The 27,475-nt window shown below is 42.7% G+C and overlaps 1 protein-coding gene across 1 annotated transcript in view; it reads left to right on the forward strand.

Annotated features, from left to right (window-relative positions):
- The window catches only part of CACNA1B (calcium voltage-gated channel subunit alpha1 B), a 310,121-nt gene that overhangs the window by 210,400 nt on the left and 72,246 nt on the right, over window positions 1–27,475 (forward strand). Inside the window, 5 exon segments of the mRNA XM_075054744.1 lie at window positions 16,008–16,829; window positions 18,064–18,278; window positions 20,461–20,581; window positions 24,038–24,167; window positions 26,298–26,357. Of these exon segments, the coding sequence (XP_074910845.1) occupies window positions 16,008–16,829; window positions 18,064–18,278; window positions 20,461–20,581; window positions 24,038–24,167; window positions 26,298–26,357 (1,348 nt within the window).

Consider the following 27,475-nt stretch of genomic DNA (forward strand, 5'->3'; position numbering starts at 1 on the left):
AAAGTATCTGAAACGCAGCAGGATTCCTGTTTGTTCCTTCAGTGTAAATCTCTTGAGACCCCTGTTACTGGGAGTTTAATCCACTTCATCAAAGTCAATAGGCCAAACAGAGCCAGTTCATTATATGTGAAGGAAAAGAATATTATTTAATTTGACTATTTTATTCTTCTTACCATTTTATTTTGCTATTACTGCTTTAATCAGCTTCTATTTATGCTATGTCTGTTTGTTGGTTTAAAATTTAATCTTTTTCTTACAATGATTTCCTGTCCAGTCTTGAAAAGAAGTCAAATGAGGATATTTGCTCTTGTTCTTTGATGAATTTCCTGGTACTGTTATTTTAAAATGCAAGATGCTGCTGCTTATTTTCTTCTTCTTTAATCAAAAGTATAGTGCATGTGAAGATTTCTTAGAAATCAGAAAAAAACCCAAACCCACTTTAATGGAGCTAAGATTTCACACCACATTGTTAGTTGCTTAAAATAACCTTATTCCATGATTTTTCACCAGGCTTTCACCTGGTTTTGAATATCACAGGGCCAGTTTTGTGACCACAATTGAAAGTGAGTACAAAATTGTGGATTTCTGCTTATTTTGCCTCAAATTGTATCTGCCCAGATCCCTACCTGCCACATTTGTACAGGCAGGTAATTAGGCTTACAAATGAGCACATTTGAAAGTGCAGTTGATTGCTTCTACATCTACTAACCACGGCAACATCGTGCATGCTGTGTGGGAGCCATCATCTAGCAACTGTCGCGTGACTTCTCGTTATCTCTGCTTTAGTGCCAGTGAGATGCTTACAAAGCCACTCACAAAACCCACAGGGCTTTAGTTTGGGGAAAAAAAAAATGCATTAATGTCAATAGGTTGAGGAGCAAATGGATAATGACGTAGAGGAGAAGGCAAGGGAGAAATTAGGTGTTTTGTGAGACAGAAATAGGTGTATGGATGGATTGCTGGCTCATGATCCAAAAGATATTTAATGAATGCATGCCAAAGCAGTTTGTTTAATACATAAATACATCCATCGTGAACTCCAAAGGGGCTTAGCAGGTATAGCTTTCAGGTTTGCAGCACCTATCCCTTAGATATCTCTATCCAATACAGTGGGGCTCATGATACGGACCCATGGTTGACAGCAAAGTGTACCCCATTGCTTCATTTCTTATGCTCTTAAGGTACTCAGAGGTCCTGAAGATGGAGCAGATGACATGTTGGTGGCAAGACTTGTCAGATCAAGCCTCTGATGCAATTCAGAGCTGAACATGATGAGAATGAAAAAGCGCTGGGCATGCTTGGAAATAGGATTTTTGGTGTATGGAAATATCACTGCAAAAAACAAACACCTGTAGAGCTTGGGTACCCATAAGTGGGTGGTGAGCAGGGGCTGGGAAAAACTGGGACTGAACTACCAAAGGCCTGCTGCAGAGGTGGGTCTACCCTATCAGTTTATAATTTTATTTTCTCCTAAAGAATAATTTTTTATTTTATAATTCGATTTTATTTTCATAACATATGAAAATGAATTTCTATAACAACAGGTATCTATAGCATGGATCAATGTTCTGAAAACATCAACATTTTCTCTACCTGCATCAATCAACACAGGTCAGGTGTTAGTAGAGGGCTCTATGGCTTGCATTTCCTTAGCCATGATGTTTATGTTCCCAGTGTGCTTGTCCACCTCCCACAGAGGTGATAAATCCATCCTGGGGATGAGTCTGATGAAAAGTCATATTGGTTGTTCTGTTGTTTCACCAGCGAGTGGCTGTGCTTGGTCTTTTACTTCTTTCCCTTGTCAGTCCTACATCAAGGACTGAGAGCGTTTATCTTCCCCTAAGCATCCTTCCAGGCCATTCCCTACTCCGTAGTGTTGTATCTGCTCCACCACCTCTGGCATTTTTCCTGTGCAAACACAGTGTGCACTCGCGGTTTGTCTGCTCCTTTGCCTGTAGTTTATCTGCACTGGTTCTTCTGCTTTCCTCTGCCATTCAAGCCTCTCTTCATAACTGAGCTCCAAGAAATGTTCAATTTATTGCACCAGTTGCAAAATGTCATTTCCTAGGCATAAGAAACTGGTTGCTTATTTAACATGTCAGCCTGCTTGGAGGGTCCAAAGAAGTACCTTAGCCTTTACACATGCAGTAGGCTGCTGTGTGAGCCAGGAATTGTGGTTGATAGATGGTGAAGCACTACGGTGTCATGGGGATCTGTTTTAATAATATACGCATTATATTACAGTGGCGCCAAGATACTGTCTCTCTTGCAACTTACTCAAAGTGCTTTATTCTAATATTCTACCCGCACTTGGTTTGTAGCTCCTGCTTCATCGATCTCCCAGGATTTCTGTGGTTTGTCTTCTGCTCCACCAAAGGGACTTAACGTGAACAGATTTGTCTAACTGCAGTTTGTTTTTTCACCTGGTGAACTCTATCGTGAATGGGCCTTTTTGTTTTGTGTTTTTCAGGATTAAAAACTAGGATGGTACGTTGTTTTTGTCATTGTTGCAATGTTGGTTTAAAACAGAATATCTGTTTAACGTGTTATTGTGTTTTAATTTGAGCCATTGTTTCATTCTTATTTTTGTGATTTTTTTTTTGTTGTTTTGTTTTCTGTTTAGCATTTTCCTTGCTTTGTTGTTTCTGGAGGTGAGTTTCTGGGTTTGTTCAGTTTGCCCAGCATTGTCTTTAAGATCCTATGTTTAGTACAACATTTAAACACTCAGCCTCTTGAACTGAGCGACTGTACAGACCGATGGGTCTTTAGAGCAAACCATTGGTGCAGTTTCCTTGGTGGCCAGAATGGAGGAGGAGGGAAAAAGGGAGCAATTACACAGGCAGTGGATGTGCAAAGCACTTTGTGATGCCACTGTAAAGATGCCAGTGGAAGGGAGAGAACCATCAGGCTCATTCCTGTGGGTCACATGAAGACCCCAATGCAAACGTGGTTTTATTTTCTGTATTTGCCTAACCTGAAGCCTGAACTCCCTGCATTTGTGTTCCTCCTCCACCTTTTCTATTCCAGCCAGAGGTGCACCAATGGCACGTACAAAAGGGGCTGTGATTAAGGCACACCCAGCCCAGCGTGGGCCAGCAGACCAGCCGGAGAGGACATGCTGTGGCTCACCTGGCACCCAGAGCCCGTGTATTCCTCCAATGGCCTCTCTTCACCTTTTCTTGGGAAAAGTCTTAAAATAGCAATCACACAGCAAGCAAATGCTAAATTTTTAGGAACCTGCTAGGTAGTTATGCTGAAGTCATGCTGAGTGAAACTTTTTGCATTTTGTTACTTATAGTTTTTTTTTAATTCTGTGTGGTAATGGGTTACAATTGTAGCCAGATCCAAGGAAATTATTTAAGCACAGATATAGGGTATGAGTTCTGGATGGGAGGAGAACTTCCCAGATGCAGTGGATGAAACTTTGCTGACAGTGGCAGAGACACTCATGCAGTGTGGATACCAGACCAAAACATGAGCTATAGAATTGCCCACTACTGTTTTTCAAAGTTACACATGCTTCCCAGGACAGCCTGCCAACCTCTAAAGACCTCTTCCTCTCTCCAGGCTCTGACTGGTTTCTGCTGGTCCCTCACATGGTTGTTCAAAGCAGTTTACATTTTAATTGCACACCCACAGGTGGATACTGCCTGTTAATGTGAGCAAGTTGACTACTCATTAGAAAAGTGCCAAGAGCAAATACAGGTGGCACATCATTTCACAGTGACTTCTCAGAGTTGTCTGTCCCTTTTGTACAGGTCTGGGGATGAAGGGTGGGATGTTGCTCTGTTTCTCCAGGACATTTTCCATCTCATAGGTTCCCTATTTTCCTTTTGTCTTGGGAATACTGTGGTCTGTTTCCAAATTCCTGTTGGGCTGTCGGTACCCATCAGGACCCAGCAAGAAGTGTGCCTGAACACCCAGCTCATAAAATGTCCTGTGCTGGGTGATGTGTAGACTAGGAGACGTGTTCTTTTTCTCTTGCTGGCTTGTGATTTCCTCCCTTTCTTTTCTCCCCTGAAGTGTGTTGATGTGTGAGGTACTGTGATTCCTCCTGTTAGCTTACCTTTTTGCCCTTGTTGTTGGTGTAACAGTGACTCAGCTACACCTAAAGCCTCTCACTTGTACTCTGTCCCTCACGGATGGTAAGTAGCATTGAGCAAGGCTCAAGTACTTCTGTTACTTTGATTGGAAAAGGAGGCTGTCTTTGCTTCATGGCTTTACACCCTGCAGTTCCAGCACAAATTTAGTCAAATTTATGGTTTCAAAAAAGCAGACTCCAGCAATGGGAGCAGAGGAGTGAACCTGGAATGCTGCAGGACTTGCATAATGTTGGCTGGCCAGGTTACAAGGATACTTGGCAGGTTCAGAGCATGGCCTCCATCCTGCACTGCACCAAACGAGGCAGGGATAAATGCAAAGGTTTGTTCAAGTCTCACACTGAGGGATGTTGAGATCTGCTTTCAGCAATTAGAAGCAAAATTTCCACAGGTATTGCACAGTGTTGGTGCTGACTTTCAGAGCAGCCCAGTACATTCTCCTCCATCATGAGTTTTCTACCTGTTTTACGCAAGAAATTTCTTACCTACACTTCAGGCATTCATGCAGGGCTTGTTCTCTGCAGGTTTTAGCTGACATCCTGGGGATTCAGCACCCAGCCAAAGAGGGGTCCCTAGCTTGAGTAACCTGGAAACAATAATTTTCTTGGCAAGCAAGCAGGGCATGCCAACCCCACTTTGACTCCTGTTCCCATTTCATTTGGCACAGTACAAATGTAGAAATACTGAAGTTTAGGCAAAATACTTTACCTGACTGTTCAGCAGATTATTGCTCCAAGCAAAACTTTTATGATGCCTTTCATAATTTCTTTTATATTCGTTCCAGGTTTCTTGACCTCTGGATTGTTGTATTATATACTTTACCTGGGCCAACATTTCTGTTCAGAATAATCCATTAATTTTAAGTAAATGTATATTTAAAACTCTACTTATATGATATCCAAAGAACGTTAGATTTTAACTGGACCTTCTGGTTTGCTAGTATTGATTGTTAACAGATTAAAACTCTCATGGAAGCAGGAGAAAAAATTCTGCAACTGAAAAGGCAAATTCAGGAGGTGAAGGGATTTATTTTTACTCTTGGGGAGAGTTCTTTGGATGATGTAGATTTATAATAATTATTGTTCAGAACTATGAAAAAATCAGCACCTCAAGCCAAGATCTATCAAGATATTTAGAATCCTGTTTTTCTGTAGATTCCCTGCCAAAGAAAGAATATACTTTTTTTCTGTGTAACTCGGCGGTTTCCATATTTAGAACCCCCACATTAACGGTGTTTATAGAAACACTGGATGGAGGAGAATCTACAAAATTATTTGTGAACTGAAGCAAGCTCCTTTCAATAATGTGTAATGCCCTGCCTAAGCTGCAGCAGACCTATGGTTTTTAGACATGGTGAGCTGTTTTCGGACAGTCTGAGCTCAGGCACATCCCCGCGCCTGTCAGACGAGAGAGGTAGGTGCCTCTGAAGAGCAAATCCAAGGCAGGGACCAGGGAGAAGCAGCCTGGCATCAGCTGCTGGGGCTCCAGTGGATTTTGGTTCTCTGGCCCAGGGTTCTCCCTCCAGCCCATGCTCTTCTCCGTGCTAAGGCTTCTTCCTCGTGTCATGAGGCCAGAGTGGGAATTAGTATCCTGTTCCCACTTCGAAATAATTATTTGCAACACAGCTGTAAAAGCAATCACCACCTGTTTCTACAAAAACCTCTACCCTGAGGTCCTAAAGATGACTTCTGCGGAGGACTTTCATTGTGTGAGTATAGCATATGGAGGCATAAAGTCCTAATATCATCATGTGGCTTTTGGTTCACCTTTTAATTTTTTTCCGTTTTGGTTCCGTTTTTGATTCTTTGGTTGTTTTCCTGTTAACTAGAAGGTGATCTGTCTGTGGCTTCCACACTTTCTGAAGCTTGCCTGGTCTCCTACCAAGATGCACGCTGCAGTCTGCATTCGATAGGACACAGCCTGTATGAGTCTCCTCCCGATGTCTTTTATGGTTTCTCTTATCTTCTTTTTTTTTTTTTCTTTTCTCACTTTTTGTTTTCTTTGTTTGTTTTGTTTTTGCATGTGCAGTTTTGTAAAGCAAACTCGAGGTACTGTATCTCGCAGCTCGTCAGTCTCCAGCGTAAATTCACCGTGAGTTGCTCTCTGTTACAATATTCAGTAAATGGATTTATGATATATCTCGCTATATTTATAAACCTCCCTCTTTCCCCTTCTCCTGATGCCTTCACTCCCCCCTTGTTTTTTCCAAAAATCATTCCCATCATTGTGGAAAGCCTCCAGACCAACGTACGGTGGAAGGACTGGAAGGTGTGCGACATTGCCATATAATGCTTGTGATTTGATCGTGAGCAACTCTGTAGTGTTTCATACATTAACTGTGATTTTTTCCCCCCTTCCTTCCTTCATTTTTCTCCATACCCTTAATTATTTTCCTTTGTTTCTTCCTTAACTATTTTCCCTTTTCTCCTGTCTGCCCTCATTTGATGGTTTGTCTTGTTCTCACTTGTATTTTTGTTCTCTGTGTTCATTATGCACTGGGCTGATGGCTTTGATCTTCCACCAGTGTTTGCACTTATGTTCAGTAGGAGAACAGGGGCCCACCGTGAGTGCGCTCTTTAAATGAAAGCTGGAGGAGGACTTTAAAAGAAACTTCTGGAAATGGGTCCCAAGTGAGACCAAATTGGAAAACTCTGCCTAAATATCCTTGGGAAACTTACACTCATGAGAGCACTGGTTATGCCTGTGCTCTCTAATCTTCTCGAGTTGGAGCTTAAAGCTACAGATATTGTAAAAATGAGGCACTCGGCAAGCTCCTATGTACCCGTGGTTGAGCGAACACAGTGGTAGACCTTCCATTCACTCCACGCACTTCCTAACAAACAAATCTTGCTGGCTTTGCTGTGAATCAGGGGTGCGCTTTGACACCTATGCAGGTTTGTAGAAAATACCATTGTTCCCTGCCGACTAATACAATAAAACTCATCATCAGCTTCTCATCAGCCCATCTTAGTGTCTTTGCTTTGGGTTATACTTTTACCATTTGATGTTATCTTTCTTCTTTAATGCTTTTGGAGAGACAAGTAAGTGCAATTCAAACAGGCGTGGGTTTGTCCTTATATGCACCATAGCAGGTATCAAAGGCACAGTGAAGCAAAGGAGGATCTCCACCAGCTTCCTGACATCTTCCTTTCCCCCCTGGGTGTTTTGGGGGTCCTTGTTCACTGGTGGATCGTAGACATGTGTGTATTAAAAATATGTTGATATGATGTGTGAGTTTATCTTCTGTGACCAAGATTGAACTTTTGCAACTACCAAAAGTAGTGTGACATGTCTGTGCTAAGGTCTGAGATCTCATAGGGTTGGGACAGTCAAAATTAGGGGAATAAAATAGACCAAGGCAGATTTTGGCTCATTTCTTCCCTGGATGCTGGGAGTCTTGACAGGCAGAAAGGTGCAGAGAGAGGTCTGCTGCCCTTTGGGCCTCTCACCCTGCCTTACACCTGGCAGGAGGCAGGGGATGGCTAAAGGTGGTGATGGAGGAGAGGTGCTGCTGAGATGCCTTCTCCCCAACACTTGAATTCGCTCCAGTAGAAGTTGTACCAAACCAGTCCGAGGCAAAGTTTGCACAATTAGGAATAAAGACTCGAAAGAATGAAGAATTTGGCCCCTTCTCCAAACTTATAAAGACAGAGCTGCCTTTTAAAAGGATGAAATCAAACTGTAGGTACTAGAATCCACTTGGAAGGAGGATTTGCCCACATTTGGAGGCGTTTGCCATTGAGGACTGTTGCTAACTCCCTACCAGCAATACAGACAGTATAATAGAGGCTTCTTTTTCTGATATGACTCACATCTGTTCTCTAAACAGAATAGATTTTTACTGCAAAGAGCTGTGTCTGAGGATTCTCATCCTCTTTAACATTTCTATGCACCCTCTGAGCAGTAATTTGTAATTTCCTATGCAAACCAGGGCCGTTTTTGACAGATGAGCTGAGTGCGCATTTTCTTCTCTGTGAGTATCTGAAGAGCATTTCCCCAGCAAAACCCCTTGTTTTGACTAAATAAATGACTAGACCCCATAACAGTGTGCAATGTATAAATGTGCCAGCCATTACAGAGCATCAGTAGAGCCCCCCTGAAGTGTAAAGACATCTGAAGGTCTTATTTACTAGATATAAATGTCATGGTTAGAAATGTGTTTTTTATTTTGCATTCAAATAGATAAACTGGAACAACTCTTTTTAGGGCCATGCAGGTGCTGTGGATTCCCATTCCCTGGGTGAATATTAGTATATGTGCAGGATGCCTTTATATCACTTTGTTTCTACCCACTGTGAGTGCTGTTCCTGTAATTATACTGAATAGATAAGTGGTCTAATTTTTGTGCACAGATGGAAGTTGAACAGTAATCTACTAATTGAAAAGAGCTTCTAAAAGGTGCAAAGAAATCCCTGTTCCTTTTTCTCCCTTAGGTTACTCAAACAGCATAAAATACCATGTGCCTTTAATATCAGTAAGGACCAGGATCTGCAAAACCATCGTCATCTGTTCTGAAAGAACAAAACTTTTTCAAAAATCTTTTGAGATACAGAGGGTTGGGTTTTTCCCATGTTCTTTCTTTGATTATTTAAAAAAAAAAATCTAAATTGGCGAGAAACTAAAGACAAAATACTGGACCTAGTTTCTTAAAAAAAAAATAAAATCAAGGTGAGTCATTTTCTTGTGCTAATTCCAGCCTTTTGTGTTATAACAAATTTATGATACAAGCAATGCAAGCAGTACAAAATACATTTTTAATTCACTGAGGAGAGGTAATTAAATACAGATATGCTCTATTTCATTAAGTAGATCAGCATTTATCTAAAATACATACTGAAATTGGCAACTACTTTATATGTACATATGCAATGACATACAGCTAAGTGAATAATTATGTTGTATTTTTCCAATGGTATGTATTCAAGAGTGATGGCATGTTGAACTTTCATATGAATCCTTACATTGCAGTGGCTAATGAAATCCAAAATAGTGCATTTAGTAACTTGAGGTTTTCTTTGTATTGGTATTGTTTATCATTTATTTCTCATAGGATTCAGAGGTGTCAGTCATTGCTTGGACATGAAAAATGGCATGTTCTTAAGACATTTTCTAGAATGGTAAATAAAGCAAAAGCCAGTGCTTCACAAGTTGGGAATTTTCTTTCGAGAAGTGCTGAACACCCACACCTGCCACAGATACTATTTTTTTCTAGAACAAAACTTGGTTTTCTTTGAGCAGCTCTTTCTTTCCCACCCCAACCATCACAGCATGTCTCTGCTGCATCCATCCAGCTGTAGAAAAGTTGATAGCGTACAGAGGGAAATGAAGAAGCTTAAATATCTTCTACTGGGATGAATTTGTCATTTGCCATCCAAGAACCCAAATTGTTCTTGATCTCTATCACTTGCTATTTGTATATTCACTGTCTGGGCCATCTGCTTTATTTCCATCCTCATAGTGCAAAAAAAGGGGGCTGTGACTTCATTCCCTGATGTGTTTTGTCTTGGTTTTTATCAAAAGCCTGGAGCTCATGGTGGGACTTTGGCCATAAGATTCTGGTCTGGGCCATGGTAGTGTATTTGCCAGAATGTCTTCGTGAGAGTGTGGCTTGAACAATTAGAGGAAAAAAAATAATTTAAAGTAAGCGTAATTTGACCGGATTTTAGGAGAACTTAATTGTTCCACATATTTACCCTCAGTGTGTTTTTTATTAAATCAGGCCATAGTGATGTGGCTTTTAACTTGCAATTTTTGTTTTGTTTTACTTTTGACTCTCTCACCCTGTTATTTGTTACTGAGGATGCAATTATTTGATCAGAATTCATAACTGAAATACCAAACAAGTCGAGATCTGAAAAGGGATCTCGTGCCTAATGATAGCAATATAACTTGAGACAGAATAAATATTTTCTGGCATTTTCTTAAGATCAGAATGTGCATAAAGCTAAGCCTCATATTTATACTTCTGGGATTAGTATGTGATGTACTTTTACCAAAAACAATTAGAAAAATTCTTCTTATTAGAGCAATAAGGAGCAGCATGCAGGATGGTGAGTTATGGTTGAGCGAAATCATTCTGTTATGAAAAAACTGAAGCTGAAAGGAGTAAAACTTTTGCTATGTTAGCACCAGGAAGCTTTGGCTTGGATGAACTTTGCATCACTGCAGAGCTGCACAAAGCCGAGTGGAGCAGCTGTCTTCAAACTCTAAGCAGCAGCATATAATGATTTCTGCTCCTTGTAGGAAATCGTGGCCATGGACACCTCGTGGGAGTGGTAGCAAAGTGCTAGATCTTTCCTGAATTTTGTTTTGATACGTACCTTGGAAACTTTCTGCCTCTACACTGGCCAAAGGCACCAGCTGAAGGGCTTGCAGCTGCTGAGCTGTGCATGCCCGTGCTCTCAGCGGCTCCCAAAAGACCTGCAGTGGTGCTCAGCTCCGTCCCTCTCTGGCACCTCAGCTTCTTCCTCCTGCTGAGACTAATTACCAGTGGTCAGCACGTCCTGTATCTGCAGTTCTCCAAATTGTCTAAAAGGGCAGGTAAAGGGAGTGGAAATTCAATCTGAGGATGATAATATTGAAGAAAATCAAAACGTTACATTTAGTGAACTTTCTTGATCCAAGAAGCTGGCATCTATGATAGTTTGAAAGGCATTTCAAATTTCAGTAGCAAGTTTCTGAACATAAGGGTGCAATATATGGCCAGTATTATATTAGGCTTAGACCGCATTCAAAATTTAGAGTTTCTAGCTAATAGACATTAGGAGAAATATTACAAAAGAAAATGTTGGGTTTTTTTCCTGACAAACTGCAATATCAAAAATTCTAATATATAAAACCAAAATCAAATTCAGGAATAATATTGGAAGAGACTGGGCAGCATTTTCTGCAATAGTCCTTGGTAATGGCGTTTCTGTGATGCACACGGTTGCACCAGCTCGGTGGGAGAGCACAGTGCATCTCGCAAGAGAGCTCAGGCGGGAGATGTAGCTCATAAAGAAGAAGAGGTGCTAAAGCATCCAAGCAGCAACTCCTGGGGTCACTAGCAAAGCAAATTTAAACACTAGTGGTGAGTTCATCTGAAAGAAAATTGTTTTATGAAGCCAGAGATAAAACATTCTGCTTTGTGCATGCCTAGCCTGAACTAAAATGCTTCCTTGTATTTTCCAAGTGGAAAATTGAAACGTGGAGAGAGCTTCTCCAAGTTTATGAACAGAAAATATGATTTTAGTGGAAAGGTTTTTTGCATTGCATTTTTTGTTGAAACTGTATTTTAACAAGAAATTCCCTTTCATCTGTAATCAGAACGTATTCTTTCATAGCCACAATCTCATCTGTAGGTATTTTTAACATCAAATTATTATGTTCATAGCTTTCATTCATTATTTACTAAAGCAAAATTTTAAGGATTGCATTTATGTAGCTGATTAAACCAGTAGTTCTGGGAAGCAAAGTGCCGTTAACTGAAGAAGTGTTTTAAGAGGTTATGATAACAAAATCTTTAATCATTAAGGAATATCCTAAGATTAGAATATGACTAAAAATATGCTTTCCTTTCTTGAACATTTTACACAGTGACTGGTTACGTTTTTTATTTATACCAATATTAGTCACTGATTCATTAATATGAATTTTATTTGATTCTACATGAATTGTATGGTTTTCTTTCTAGCCACAGGCAGTTGTTTGACTGCTGGTTTCTTAATCCAAGCAAAACCACTGGAGCTACTCAGAGAAGCGTATTAGCAATAATAATATCTACTGCAACATTTCAAGCTTAGAGGACCTGAAAACTGAGTATATTGCCAGTACCCTTCAAAGAGTTTGAATTATTCTGTAGACAGAAAATAGGGATGGGAAGTAATTGTAAAGAAAGTGAGTTGACATTAATCTTTGTACTATGTCTGTAAATCAGAAGTGAATATTGCAATTTTCTTAATGTATTCAGAAGGATTTTAAGAAGCAAACAGTGAACAGGATTTCAGATAAGGAGTTGGCTTCATAAATAGATAGTTTTCTCTTGTGGAAAAAATATTTATTATCACAAAGGCTCATTTTTATCAGTTTGGACAAGTCATGCTATGCTATGGCATGTCGTGCATGTACTGTAGACGGTTTGTGTCTGCCCCAATTCATGCAGCCCTCAATAATTAACTGGACCAAATGCTGGAGGAAGCAGAGGAAATGATTTTTGCCCTGTCTCTGTTTTCCCATCTCTTTTGCAATTCTTTGTGTTGTGTGCAGAGGCACCGTATCCTCATAGGCAGGCAGTTGTAATGAGACTGTGTTTTGTTTTAAGGTGACATTCCTGTTGTGCCCTAAATAAGTCCAAAAGCTCTCCTCTGTGAAGAATTGCAGCAGAGCAACAGGAGAGGAGAAGCTGTCACGTATGTCCATGTTCAGTTGCTGTGGGAACTTGTAGAAAACAAGAGTCAGATAAATTTAACTGGAGAAGCAGATGATGCATTCCCTCCAGTTGCTGCCACTTTGGCTCTGAAAACCCTAAATACTGTCCCCAGAGGGACCAACCTGCTTGATTGCTTTACTTCCATTTCCTACAGCAGACCTTATGTGCACTGTCACTTGTCCCTGATGTTCTTGACTGGTTTGAATATGATAATGAGCTTGCAGGCAGGTTTCACATTTTCCTGACTGGGTTTTTACTGTGCTTCATATGTTTTCTGATTTTACTTTTTTTTTGTGTGTGTGTGTGTCTTTTCATGTAGAAAGAAGAAAGGATGTAGTCATTACTTCTGAAGCTCCTGCTCTTTGACTTGTTAGTAACCAAAGCCAGTGGGTGGCTGAGTGTTGTAGTCTTTTGGCAGTCACCTTCGCTACTTGTGTCAATGTTAAGGATACATCGCATTTCTAGATGCTGAGAAATTCGAGTCTGTAATGTCAGTGTCTGTTTTAAGGAAGGGATTTTAGCAAAATAGTCCTAGTTAATATGTGCATTACTTGGTTTCTCCAGATTCTCCATGATGTTTGTACCTGGCAGCACCTTTCAGTTAGCCATGAGTGAGGTACAGTGGAAGCTTGAGCACCTCAGGGTGCTAAATTTAAAGGCTGATTTATGTTCATGGCGTTAACTGAAACACAGCTACAAAAACACCTCCTGAAGTGATATATCTTGTGTCAGAGCTAGCAGGTTCTGAGTGTCTCCCCTGCACTGTGCAATGAGTACCAGCCCTGCATCCTCAACCTTCCTCCTCACCACATCCAGTCTGATTTAGGAAATTCTCTTTATATCTTGACTTTGATGGGCTCAGCACAGGCACTAACGGAGAGGCTGTGTCCGTGAAAGTTGCCTGATGATTTATTGTGTGTTTTACTTTGGAGAATCTCTGTAGGGAGGCTTGGGCTTTGCGTCCCACCCCTGTGTGGTGCCTGTCCCATGGAAATGGAGCACAGGATGGTGCATGGGGCGTAGATGGTTGAGCTCTTCTCTGTGCTCTTGGTTTGTAGATAAATTGAAGGCTTCAGTCAGCATAAGGGCAGTTTCCCAACTCTTAACTCATTATTACTAGTTATGACTTCAGTGTTGACAGCTCGCTCTGCGTGTTCAAAGCACAAAGCAGAAGCCGGTCCCCACCCCAAGGACTTTCATTATGAAGTGACAAGTGTCCCCTAAGAACAAATGCGTTTGGTGGTCTGCACCAAGGCAGTGCTTGGGGAGCTCAGACATGCACATACACATCCCTAAGCTGTCTGTTTCCCTGAGCCTGTGTGCTAAAGAGGAGCTTCATTTCTGTAGCCCAGTTCAGTTTAGCAGAGCTAAATCAGGAACACTGCAGACCAAAGCACCCCATCCATCCCAGACAACGCGCAGGACATCCCGGGATGCCTGCCCCAGGCAGCTCCATCTCTCTGTGCCCATCTCTGCTGACTGCGGAAGGCTGCAAATGCGGAGCACATGGCTTGTTATGGGAAATCCTTGTATGGGGTGGCAGGTGTGAGCAGTCAGAGGCTTTGCATGTTACTCATTAATTCCTTCTAAAACCAAGTAAATCTGCTGATGAGTGATAGCATTTCAGTCTTTCGTAATGTTGAACTAAAAATATATGGCAAGTTAGTGCCTGCCATGATGAGGCTGTTCATCCTTGTGCCAGGGATCACTAGGGCAGCTTGGTGAGTGCTCTCCCCTAAGGAGGAGCCTGGTCTCCCTTTCATGTGGGATTTTTGGTGAGTGGGGCTCTAAGCTGTGTCCCCAGTACCTTCTGGTATCATTTACATTTAGAACTGTGGTTTTTGTCACCCATTCTTCTGCTGTGGTGTAAATGGGGCACTCAGGTGCTGAAAATTAGTCCAGAATGTGCCTCTTGGGAATGGGGGATGTAAATTTTTAGTTTTGGTGATTAGCACTGCTCACTCTGATTTCTGGATTAAATCAGATTCCTTCATATCTGCCTGGGTGCCCTCATCTCATCTGCAGTGAGTGTTTGAGTAGGTTTTTGCCTCTTTAGCAGAACCAGGCAGCAGCATCCTCCGTAAGGAACTGATCCCCCAGCAGAGCCCAGAGATGCAAAGCCTTTCTGACAGCTCCCACTGTGCTACATGAGCCCATCCGAATGCTGTCTCCCCCGGGGTCTGCGCACGGCGACAGACCCTGACAGTCCAAATCAGCAGATACACACGCAAAAGCCTCTTTCTTCTGTTGTCGGGGGAGCCCAGAAAGTATGTAAGGAAAATGTGTCTGCCTCCCTTGTGAGCTGTGTGTTAAGTGCTGGAGGTCAGTGAGCCCCACGTGGCCCCTCCGGCTGCAGAGGTCAGACTAACGTGTGGCAAGTGGAGACATCTGAGCAGGCTGGTGGAAGGAAAATGATTTTCCTCTCCTTGTTAGAAGAAGTTTCATTAAGGAAGAAAACGGGTGCTGATCCTCCACCAGGCTAAATCCAGAATTCCACCCTGGAAGCTAGTGGGTTTACTTTGATTTTATGCAAAAGCAGAATTTGACTTGCAATCTTTAGGAGGAAATTTAAAAAGCTTTCCCTTCCTGCATTGGCCAGGTAGGTGACCCATTTGCATGTGGTGGTCAGAAACCAAGTGCTGTGCTGAAAAATCAAAGCATTAAGGCAATGCCAATGGAGGTATCCTCACCACGATAGATGACAGAGACAGAGAAGAGCAGGTCTCTCCAGGGGATAAAGGTGCTCTCATCACATCTGCATCTACATGTGACTCTCCCAGTCCCTAGGGTCTTTTCATGGTACACAGAACAGTTTTCCTTTCTTACTTGTACTTTTCCAGACTCCGGTGGTGCTTGGGCTGGATGGTCCATCCTCACCTCGGAAGGATACTGCGGGTTTAGAGCAACGGCTCTCCTGTGCCATTAGCCGACGAGGCAGTGCAGCCTGGAAAGTGACCCCTCTGGCTGGCTGTAAGGGGAAGGGGCTGGTGGCAGGGTGCGCAGGCTTGGATCCTCAGGGGCAGATTTCACTTCCCCTCACTTCTCCTGCCAATCTAACTTCTCTTGCTCACTGCTAATTTGTTCATCCAGACGTTTCCAGGGGAAAAAAGTGCTGTTAGTTGTGGGGAAGCCTTGTAGGCTGTTTAAAAGCTCTGGCTGTGCTATATGATTTTTGTGTGCAGAGACTTTAACCCTTCAGACTGTACCTGAGGCTTCCAAGGGGGATGGCCGCATTTTAGAAATCAAGATAACTCCTTTCCAGGGGGCCTGTTTCATAGTGCCTAATGCGTGTGGGCGCAAACTAACACTGATGATCCTGCTGGCTTTCCCTGCTCATGTTCTCCGCCAGCCATTCTCTCTTCATTCCTATAATTTCTTTGGCTCAACCCTCTAATCCCCCGTCTCAGCTGAAAATTTCCTCCTTTTTTTTTTTTTGGTTGCTTTTTTAGGGAATTGGTGCAAAGTTGGATACTAACTTTTCACCTTCCTCCCCTCCTTAGCAAGCAGCAGAACTCCTCCAAATCCAAGTCTGTTTGGGAGCAGAGGACCAGCCAGATCCGGATGCACAATTTCCGAGCCAGCTGCGAGGCACTGTACAACGAGCTGGATCCGGAGGAGCGGGTGCGTTATGCTACCACCCTTCACATAAGGCCAGACATGAAGACTCATTTGGATCGGCCGCTGGTGGTAGAGCCGAGGGGCGAAGGGAGGAACAACATTAGCAAGTTGAGCCCTGTGGACGTGCAGGAGGTGGAGCAGACCAAAGTCAGCTCTACTGATGGGGCAGAAGCTCCACGAAAGCACCACCGGCATCGGGATAAGGACAAACTGGGAGAGCAAGAAAAGGGTGATGTGACCAAGGATGAGAATGGGGAATCTGGTGCCAACAATAAGGAGGAGCGGCACCGGCAGCACAGGAGCCGCAGCAAGGAGGTGGAAGGGGGGAGTAAGGAAGGGAAAAGTGATCGCAACAGGAATCAGGAAGGGGGAAAGAGGCACCATCGCCGAGGGTCAGTGGAAGAAGGTGCTGAGAAGGAGCACCGTAGGCATCGGACTCACCGGCACTCTGCTGAACGGCAAGGCAAGGAAGGCAACGGGACAATCAACGGGGCCAGGAGCGAGCGACGTTCCCGACACCGGGGAGGGTCAAGGTCTGGGAACCGGGAAGGAGAGCCTGGGTCTAAGGGTGAGAATGGAGAAGAGCCTCACAGACGGCACAGGTTCAGGAACAGGGCACTGTCAACGTACGATTCGGTGGAGAAGGAGAACGGGGAGAAGGAGGGGGAGGCTGGCGAGAAGGAGCACCGGAATCATCAGCCCAAGTAAGTGAGTGCTGTGTGGCCGGACTTGTCCCTGGGACAGCTCGGCAGGCATGAGACCCCACACGCATTTCAGGAAATTACTTATTCCCCTCCCCATGGTGTTCCCTGCTGTTCTTCCTGCACTCACACCAGCTACCACTATAACTTGCAGTTCCATTTTGCTTAAATCAGTAATGACAGAGGGTGCCAAAGATGATTTTGGTCCATGATGGCCCATAGAATAGCTCAGATTTAAGGAAGGAAATATCCTTGATGTAAATACCAACAGACCGTCTAGGACATAACATGGAGCAGAGGATTTCACAGCCTCTGAAAGAAGTTTCTGAGGGACGTATTTTTAAATGGCATCCAATCTTGCTTATAGCCCTTTGGTTTTCTTTTTTTATGGGGAGCCTGTCAGCTGCATCACCAGTTGTTACAGCACGTGGCTTCTTCCATTAAGAACAATCATGTACCCCATTTGGTTTAATTCTTATGTAAGTCAAGTGAGAAAAATAGTATTCGTGAAGCATTTAGAGTAGTTAATAAAGAAGGATAGATTGCCTTTTCAGCTTTATTAGTCTGATGGAAAAGAAATTTCACTGGGATTCTTTAGAATAGACTTCATGTCACCATGGAGAGCTGTGAGTGGCACTGAGATAATAATTTTCCTGCCTATATTATCTTCCTTTCAGATGGATTTCAAAACACTTTGCATACTGTTTAGTTTGATCATGTGCACAAGCCCACTTTCCTCTTCACTGAAAAATAGCCACTGCTGCAGAGGAATGCAGAAGCTATTTAGCTGCTTACAGCAACATTACAGAGTGGTTTAGGACTGGAAAAGAGAATCATCAAATTTAAATAAGGCCTCATGGAGAACATTAAGAAACAGAATGTCAGACTTCATTCAGAAACCAGCTGATGCTGCAAAGCTAATGTCACTGTTACACGCAAGTGCCATGTCGTCCTTGCTTATGAACCTCACTTCCAAGTCTTGTTAAATTGAATAGAGTGACGTTCAGTAGCACAGTTGTTCTTCATGTTGTGCTTGGATGTTGGTTCAGAAGGTCACAGAGGAAAAGGTCACATACTGTGCTATCAGTAAGTTGTCCTGCAGTCTGTGACTTTTCTGCAAAGGACTTCCGTGAAGAAAACAGTCTATGAAACCTAGCAAGAGGTGCAGCGTCAGGGAACATATGTTCTCTGAATCCTTCTTGGGCCATGTTTAATAAAATATGCTTTTCTACCTTAGGGAAAATCAGTGTGAGATTGAGGCTAGTGGAAGTGTGAGTGTCCCTGTGCACACCCTTCCCAGCACCTATCTGCAGAAAGTGCCGGAGCAGCCAGAAGATGCTGACAACCAGAAGAACGTGACACGGATGATTCAGCCACCTCTGGACAAAACCACCACTGTGAACATCCCTGTCACTATCACTGCCCCACCGGGGGAAACCACTGTCATACCAAGTGAGTGCCTTTGTCCGCCCTGCTTTTTTGCTATGAAATTGCCAGGAAGGAGCTAACTTTCCAAGGAGCTAGCAGCACCCACTGTGTGATGGGGGCTCTCCTGGCCACCAGCATTCTTCCAATAGGTAGACAGGAGAACTTGTTGATATAGGCTCTACAAGTCATGCAGCCTGCAGGAACCCAAAATGGGTTCCTGGGCCACCTGGGTCACCTGGTGGCTCTGGAAAACACCATGTAAAGTTCCCTCGAGATGGCTTACCCAGAACACATCCATGTATCTTCACAAAAGAGAAAGATGAAGGAACAAGGCAAACAGCAAAATGTAGTAACTGAGAGCTGCGCAGCAAAATAAGCAGCTTCTGCAGCAAACTGGTCAAGATCTTGTTGTGAGCATGGGAGTAGGCCCTCTGCTTTATCACCTTCCTCTGCTGCCATGCTTCAAGCTCTTGCTCCATCAGTGCTGTGCTATGGTTCCTCTGGTGTCTCAGGGGCCTGACTGGCCACAGACCCCTCAGCAAAGGACAGGGGAGGCAGTGGTATTGCATTCAAGCCCACAGTCTGAATTCACGCTTCTTGGCTTATTAGCGGATGCCACTGTGCAGCAGCAGGTCTTTGATGGCTGCACAGCCATCACAGCATCCATCATGTGACCCTGCTGCTTTGGGTTCCTGCAGGCCATGTAATTTTAGAGCTTCTTGCAATCCTCTGCATCTCAGTTTCAGCAGATCCACCCCAGCTTGTCCTTTTCCAGAGCTCTGTGCCTTGGGTCTATCAGCATGGATTTACACTGTTTTGCAGACAGTCCCAAGCTCATTGTGCCCATGGTTTGCTCTGCAGCCACCCGGACACCAGCCTGTTCCGACCAGCTTGTGGCTCATCCCTGGCAGTGTTGGCACAGCCTCGAGGAGTCTTGAGAGATGGGGGTGCCAATGGGGATTGCAGTGTGAAATCTAAAAGGTCCATGTTAGATTGCAGGCTGTCAGGACTCTGCTTTTCGAGAGGCACAGCCAAAAACTAGGGGTTTCTCTGCATGCTTTTTCACTGTGTTGTCAGTCACACGAGACTTGGTTGGGGTTTTTTTTTCTTTTCTTCTTTCTTCTTTTTTCTTAAATTGTAGTTTTACTATATTGCAATACTGAATTCCTGTCAATCACAATTTATCAACCTCTCTCTTTCCTGACGATTTCCTGTGTTATCTGGCTTGAGATAAAATAAGGACTTCATTGAACATGTCACTCACAAAATAATGTCATTTTATTACAAAATAAAGCAAAAAGTAATAAAACCCTGCACCTAACACATTATAAGTGGGTGGGGTTTTTGCATTCTAGGTTCTGTGAATTAATAGACAAGTATATATATCTGTCTAAGAATTTGCAACATAAAATGTTTTCCAGTTCATATAGTGGAAATTATCTTAAGTACATTATCCTATAAACCCACTGCAAGTAAACTTATGATGGAAATTAGAGAATGTATTTCTAACCTTTGGGAGTGGGGTTCAGAACAATCTTCTACAAGGGGATCACGTGAGTTGAAAACCTGATGTGAGATGGAGTTCGACAACTTTATACATGGGGAGCCCTGCCAAAACTGGGATGCACTATGCAGGCACAGAGCTAGGGGGTCCAAGAAGTCCCTTCCAAGTTTCTGTTCCTAATGCTGGGAAGTTCAGCAGTCTTAGCCCCCAAATTATTAAAGCTTATCTATGAATTTGCTGTTTTACGCATTCCAAAGCCAATTGTGCTACTGATCTATGGGAGAAGATACAGAATTATGCAGTCTTTTTTTCTTTCCAAGGATCCCTAGCCGATCCTCTCTCCTTAATAATCTATGATATTTGGAATGGGATTTCCATCCCCAGTTTGGCAGCTCTTGTATAAATAAGTGTAAGGTTTCTTTGTTTGTCTGCATTGGGCATCTTCATTTCCTGGCCATTTCTGATATATTACTCATCAGTGCAGCAGTTAAGGAGTATAATTGCGGTGTATAACATACTGTAGTAAATAGCAGTGATAATAATCAAATGATTGTTCATCACATTTAATCAACATATTCAAAGGCTGTTTGCTCTCCCAGCTGCATTGTTTGCATATCCAGCTGTTGCAGGCAGCCTGCTGTGTGAAGAGTGCAGATACATTTTTAACTCTCTCATTTCTGTTTCCTTAAATTCACATTTCAGTGAACAACGTTGAATTTGAAACTAAAGCAGAGGAGAAGAAAGACGTTGATGACTTGACAAAAAATGGGCCTAAACCAATCTTGCCTTACAGTTCCATGTTTATCCTAAGTCCTACTAATCCGTAAGTCCTCTGACTCTATAATACCACTTATGGGTTACAGGTACTTCACACATGGGTATTCAAAGCAATAATGTTAGCTTGATCTTCAACTCTGCCAGTCAGACACATTGAGAAATTAAATAAAAGCTTAGGTAGGCTGTGGACCAGATGCTGCCTTTCAGTTGGGCTTTCCTGGCGGAATAGATTGCCAGGACAGGGAAAAGATGATGCTTTAGGCAGACCCTTCCTAACTGCCCTGCTGACAGTCAGGTGGGCAGTTTTTTGCTCAGTCATAGATCAATAAAGGATGGGAGTAGGGACTATCACTGGAAGAAGACATTATCAGGAGACGCAGGTTGGGGGCTGTTTTTTATGTCAGCAAATAATTGCAGGTTCCTCAGCTGGAATTCATGCTCTTTCTTTACTAGTACTGTCGCATCCCTGAAAACTTAGAACTTCTGGGAAAAAGTGAATATTTTTCATTTGCTAAGGCTGAGAGTACAGCTTGTGGGACCTATTGGGATTACAGCATTTCTTCCTCTTCAGGCATCTCTGCCTCATGGGGAGCTTTGTACTCAAAGCCTGTAAATACTGAATGTGTCGCTCTGAAGGGCTGCAGGACTAGACAAGAGCAGCAGGGGTTGTAATAATTGTAGCATGAAGGCCTGTGAGTCATTTTAAGCAATAACTTAGGGCAACGGAGGGCGTTTGAAACTTCTGCCAACCCAGAGATCTGCTAGGAGCAGATGTGATCCTTTCTCTCTGGCTCAGGTAGGCTTGTTGTAGATCCTAGATGTTACTCTCTCAGGTTGTACTCTGCATGCTCAGATTCCCAGGCCCTTCCTTTGGCAACTTGATTGAAGAGAAGAATGAGTGCTTCTACACCTCCTGCTACTCAGGACTGTGACGTCATGGCTGCCTATGCAGTCGATGGAACAAAATGGGCTGCTCCGTGTACTCGTCTTTGATATCAAAAATGCATCTGTGATGGAAGCCATGGTCTGGCACCCTGGGACAGTAGGCAGGCTGAATACTTTCTTTAAACACAAGTGCCAGCTGTGTAGTTCAGGCTACAGCCCTGCATGCTCCAAGGTGATACAGCTATGAGCACAGAAGGAATTCATCAGTGGGAGAAGTTAGAGACTATCTCTCAATGCCAGCTGTGAGGGACAATGACCCCAAACTACTGCTCATCTAATCCCATCTCCAAAGGAAATGAACTGAAGACTCAAAACGTGCCCCTTCTGTCTCAAACCCACAAGAGAGGCACTTGTGTTTCCTCTTTGCCTTCTGCAGCCAGCTGCCAGGTAGATCTCAGGATGCTTTAGGGTAACTGAGCCAAAAGCCCAGAAAGTTTCCCCTTTTCAGAATACTGTGATAGCATTGTGCTGTTTCAAATAAGGCAACATGTCCTTTGGATTCATGTAGAAGGCAGCTAAGGCAAGGGCAGAGCATTAGATGAGGTGCACTTATAATGTAATTATGCTTTCTGGGTCAAATTTGAATTATGGGGCTTGGACCCTGACTGGTTGATAAGGAAACAGTATTTCCCTAATATTTGGTAGCTCAAGTCTTTTTGTTGTGGAGAGATCACCAAAAATGAGTGTTAGCTGCAAAATATCTGCTAAACGCAGTATTGCAGAGTGGAAAGCTAGATGGTCCCAAGCCCAGAAGGGTCTGAGCTGAGGAGTGGACTGGGCAGAGAGAGAAGCAGCAAGACTTTTCTTTTTTTCATACGAATGCTTGTCTTCTCTCACCTCGTCCTACAGTTATGACCTTCTGAGGCTCATAGTCCAGGATTTGCTATGTTGTTTCAGTCATCTTACAGTTTTCTCCAGCACGCTCCCTCCTCCCCTCAAAACTGTACTAAAAGACCATTGAAAAAACAAAGTTCACTGGGAGAGATTTATTATAACACAGGGCCAAGGGGAAGTAACAAGACAAAGACCAAACTCTAGGAATGTCAGCAACTTGTTTTTCTTCCTCTGGGCAAGATGCAGACCCAGCTGGATCCCCTCAGGTGTTTTGGCTGATGCTAATTCTCAAGAGAGGTCTTTCTGCTTTCTGGGGTATGAAGGTTTTCACCACATCTGTTGCTAACTATCTCCCTTCCAAGCCCCGCTGGGGATGCATGACCTGGGTGCTGCTAGTGGGCAAAACAGTTCTGAGAAGCATAAATGAAATGTATTACTTTCCAAGTGCCATCACCCTCTTAAAGCAGACATGCATTTAAAATGATTTCTCAAGCACTACTGGCAGTTTACAAATGCTCCCACATCTCAGTGCTGGTTATGAATGATGAAGATTTAAAAATAGGGACTTATTTCTTTGATGAATTGAGTTTGATGCAAGAATTACAGTTACAAATGTTACTGAAAATGTTGCCTTTCACTTCTAGGGATTCGTGGAGCACACAGATAATAATATTCTTCTGTCAGATTGATAACCAGAGTTAAGGGATCCACAAAAGCAGTTTTCTTCATCTTATTTTGTATCAAATCTGTTTCCTTGGTATTTGTAACTCTTTTGCATTCTGAATCCATTAGCAATCCAGAGAAAAAGAATATATAAGTAGATGTGAAAAATAAATTTTAATTCTAACTGTTCAGATATTTGCTTAGAGAAAATGTGATATAGTAACTGAATTATGTTCTGAGATAACAAGGTTGTTGGCAAGTTACATGTATAATTTGATTCTCAGGCAGAACCTAAGCCTTTTATTCAGCTGACAAATATGGTGCAAATGTAGAGTTCTCTGTGCAGTTAAGTACTTGTGAATTGTGGTCAGATACAGTTATTAGCTGAAATTTCTGAATAGTTTTGCATTGCTTAGGAATTGAAGCATTTGTCACTTTTTTTGGACACAATTTGTGAAGAAAAAGATTAGGTTAAAGTAATCAAATATATTACTGTAAAGTATTTGTGCAGCTTATAAAGCGTGTCTTAGAATATAAGTGCAGACAGAGGTACTTGGCAAGAGAGAGACTGGTAGAAGTAATACTCATAGTTATGAAGCCAGTTTCAGCTAAGAGTCTCAAAGTGCATAGCATATATCTCAATTTTAAAGGGATTAGTTGATATTAAAAGGATTTCAAACCTAGTTTTGAATGCACAGGACTCCAGCCTGTTGAGTTCAAAGTGAAAAGGATGGGGGAGTATATAAACATAATTTGTAGAATGGAGTCTGAATGCTTGAAAGCTCTCAATGCCCTTTTGACAGATAAATATATGTCATTGCTTTGCAGAGGGGATAGAGACCACTGCAGAGATGTTAAATGTCTTTAAATCTCACCACAGATCTGTTGCAAACTGTAGTTTAAAGCCATTGATCCTGGTTCTTATTTTCTTACCATTATTGTAATAGGAATCCTAAAGGTGATATTCCTGATGAACATTGTTCTTCTGCCAGTCTTTCATACCACTGCACTTGACTTACAGGACCTCAATAGCCCTTCTATGTGCTTATGTTGTTTGCAGGATTCGGCGCCTGTTCCACTACATTGTCAACCTGCGCTATTTCGAGATGGTCATCCTCATAGTTATAGCCCTCAGCAGCATTGCCCTGGCTGCAGAAGACCCTGTCCAAGCCGAGTCACCGAGGAACGATGTGAGTACCAACCAACATGGCTAGAATAAAGTTGTCCTACTTCTCCCAGAAGTTCTGCACATGGCATGTCAGTTCCCATCTCCAAAGGATAACACGGTGCACTGGCAAGTGCAAAACTGGAGCTTTCTTTAATAACATCCTCAAATTAGCTGGTTTACTATGTCATGGTTTAACCCCAGCTGGCAACTAAGCCCCACACAGCTGCTCACTGACTCCCCCACTATGGGATGGGGGAGACAATCGGAAGAGTAAAAGTGAGAAAGCTGGTGGGTTGAGATAAAGACAGTTTAATAGGTAAAGCAAAAGCTGCACATGCAAGCAAAGCAAAACAAGTAATTCATTCACCACTTCCCATGGGCAGGCAGGTGTTCAGCCATGTCCAGGAAAGCAGGGCTCCAGCATGCCTAACGGTGACTTGGGAAGACAAACGCCATCACTCTGAACATCTCCCCCTTCCTTCTTCTTCCCCCAGCTCTATATCCCAAGCATGATGTCCTATGGTTTGGAATGTCCCTCGGGTCAGTCGGGGTCAGCTGTCCCAGCTGTGTCCCCTTCCAACTCCTTGTGCCCCCCCAGCCTGCTCACTGGTGGGGTGGCGTGAGGAGCAGAAAAGGCCTTGGCGCTGTGTAAGCACTGCTTAGCAGTATCAAAAACATCCCTGCAACAAGCACAAATCTGAAACATAGCCCCATACAAGCTACTATGAAGAAAATTAACTCTATGTCAGTCAAAACCAGCAAAAACCACTATCAAAATGCTTACAATTCCTGTCCCTTTCTTGTGCTTCAACCACATCCAAGTTTCAGAACGTGGAAATCACTGGTTGTTTGGCTGGTGTGACTTATGTGGAAGAAGCCTGCAAAGCTTACACACCATTCAGTGGTGGGAAAGGCTTCCCCAGTCACAAGTAAGGCTGACATTGTCCTAAGATCTCCTGCTCCTGCTAGAGCAGAGCCTGAGGAACTAAAACCAGGCTTTTTATCTTGGTGGGGCATGGTAGCAATCTCTTAGAATTAGTAGCAAATCTACTTATCTATGGCTGTCACAACAAACTTGGAGACTTTATAGATGGGTGCTGTTATGAGCAGAAGTAGGAGTGCGCCACCTTTTACATGAGAGCATGCAGCCCAGGAGAGTTCATGAAGCAGATAGCCGGGTGTCTATTTTCAAGCACATTCACATGAGGACATCGGCACAGAGCTGGTTACAGTTACGTGGACAACAGGGAGTCTACAGAACTGAAGATTATGTATAGAAATTGCAAGATGCAGTTGCCTAATTTTGGACTTTTCAGTGTAGATAGTTGCAGTATGTGGATATCATGTGATATTTATATTGTCTTAATATTCATTTGCTATGTATAATCATCTGAATCTGACTGTGAGTAGGTGCATCCCATCCACAGAATTATGTTAAAATTTAGGAGATCTATAGATATTCGAATGGACTGATATTGCATTTACCAGGACATGTACTGAGGAATCTGTGTTCGTCCACCCCTTAAACAGATTAAGGAACTGAATTGCTTCAGAGCACAAGTTGGCAGACCAGGTTAGAGCAGGAATTGCCTGGCCTGGCCTCCTGCTTCTGAACCTGGTCAGTATTAGCTTTTTCCAGAGGAGGATCCACGAATCCTTATATCAGTAATGAGCTGAAGTAGCTAGGAGCAATCTCTCTTCCTCTTCCTTTAATAACTGTGGAATCAGCTTTACAAAAAGGATTTTATCGCTCTCTTACTCTCCCAAGGTCTTTAATAATACTATCATCAGCTACAGCAGAAAAGAAACCCAGGCTGCTACACAGATGCTGGCAAATAAGCTCTTTAGGAAGGGTTATTCAAATATTTCTATTTGAAATATCCATTTTGCCTTTTTAAACCTGCCATATATGCAGGTGCACTGAAGCAACACATGGGCCTGCATACTGCAGTCTGGCAAGGACTGGAAAAAAAGTTGCTCTTTAAATCAGGTGATTCAAGCTTGTGCCTAAACTATTTGAAAGCCTCCCATCAGATGATACTTACCCGTTGTAGCTAATAGACCATTGCTAGAAAAGAGTTTTTACTCGTTGTTCATGTGCAGCTTATTTCAGTGTATACTCTCCCCTGATATGCATTTCTTTCCCATTTAGGCTCTGAAATACTTGGATTATATATTTACGGGTGTCTTTACCTTTGAGATGGTGATCAAGGTAAGAATTTTTCCAAGCAGAAAGGTTGACCTCCCCTTTCAGATTTACACTCATCTACTTCTGGGAAGCTGGAGGAAGAGGGTTGGAGCATGACAGAGCTCCCAGGGTGCCTGGAAAGGTGGTGGTGATGGAAAGCTTTAACTCAGGAGCAGCACTCGGAAGTAGCCAGTGCACAACAGATGCCTTTCTGTAGCGGCTCTCCTGGTTTCTTTAATCTCTCATTTTATGGAGGAAAATAAGGATATCTTTAGTAGCTGTGGTTGTGTAAGAGGATAAGAAATGTGAGTGCCTGATGCAGAAATGTCTGTGCATAACTAAGGACACAGGAGCTGATAGACCTTACTGAAACACATCCGATTCTTTCCTTTTCCTTTGATGCTGATCAGGAATATTAATAGCAACTGATTCTTGGTCTGTCATGTTTCAAAAAGTTGAGGAGTTATCTTTTTACTTTACTCAGTAGGGTGATAGGTTTTGCTAAGACTTTGGGGCAGTAACTTTCCAGAAAGCACAGTTCTAATAAAGTCAGGATTTATTCTTGGGGAAATGATGGAGTTATTTTTTACTGTCAGAACAAGATGCAAAAGAGGTGCAGAATAAAAAACAGATTTTCCCTTGTTTGTTCAGTAGAAGGATTTGAAGCTATGTGAGGAAAGCAACCTTACATGGGCAGTTGTAGGCTCTCAGAAAAAGACGTAAAATGTCTAGCATGCACATTGAGACTCAACTGTAGAAGATCTTTAGCAGCAACGCAAGGAGAGGCTCAGTCTCATGCAGAAGCAAGCCAGGCTGCTACACTGAGCAGCATCTTTCAGCAAGTGCTCCCGAGCAGGTGTATTTCTTTGACTGTTGCATTTTGCTGTGGGTCTTCCCATCCTCTCTTTGTGTTTTATTGTGTAATATCCTATGCCAGTTGTTAATTCCTACTAATCTGGTAGGATTGGAGTAGAATAAAATTAAACTATTTGGATGTTTCAGACACAGATTGCTGTTGCCATAAATTAATGCATGTCTGTGCAAAGAATCCTATGTAACAGCTAGTATTCTTGTCTCTCATGCTTTTGGTTACAGTTTATTGACTTCAGCTTTAGTTTTGACAGAGCTCTCTGTGCCTATTA

The sequence above is a fragment of the Buteo buteo genome, chromosome 23, assembly GCF_964188355.1.
Source record: "Buteo buteo chromosome 23, bButBut1.hap1.1, whole genome shotgun sequence".
NCBI lineage: Eukaryota > Metazoa > Chordata > Aves > Accipitriformes > Accipitridae > Buteo > Buteo buteo.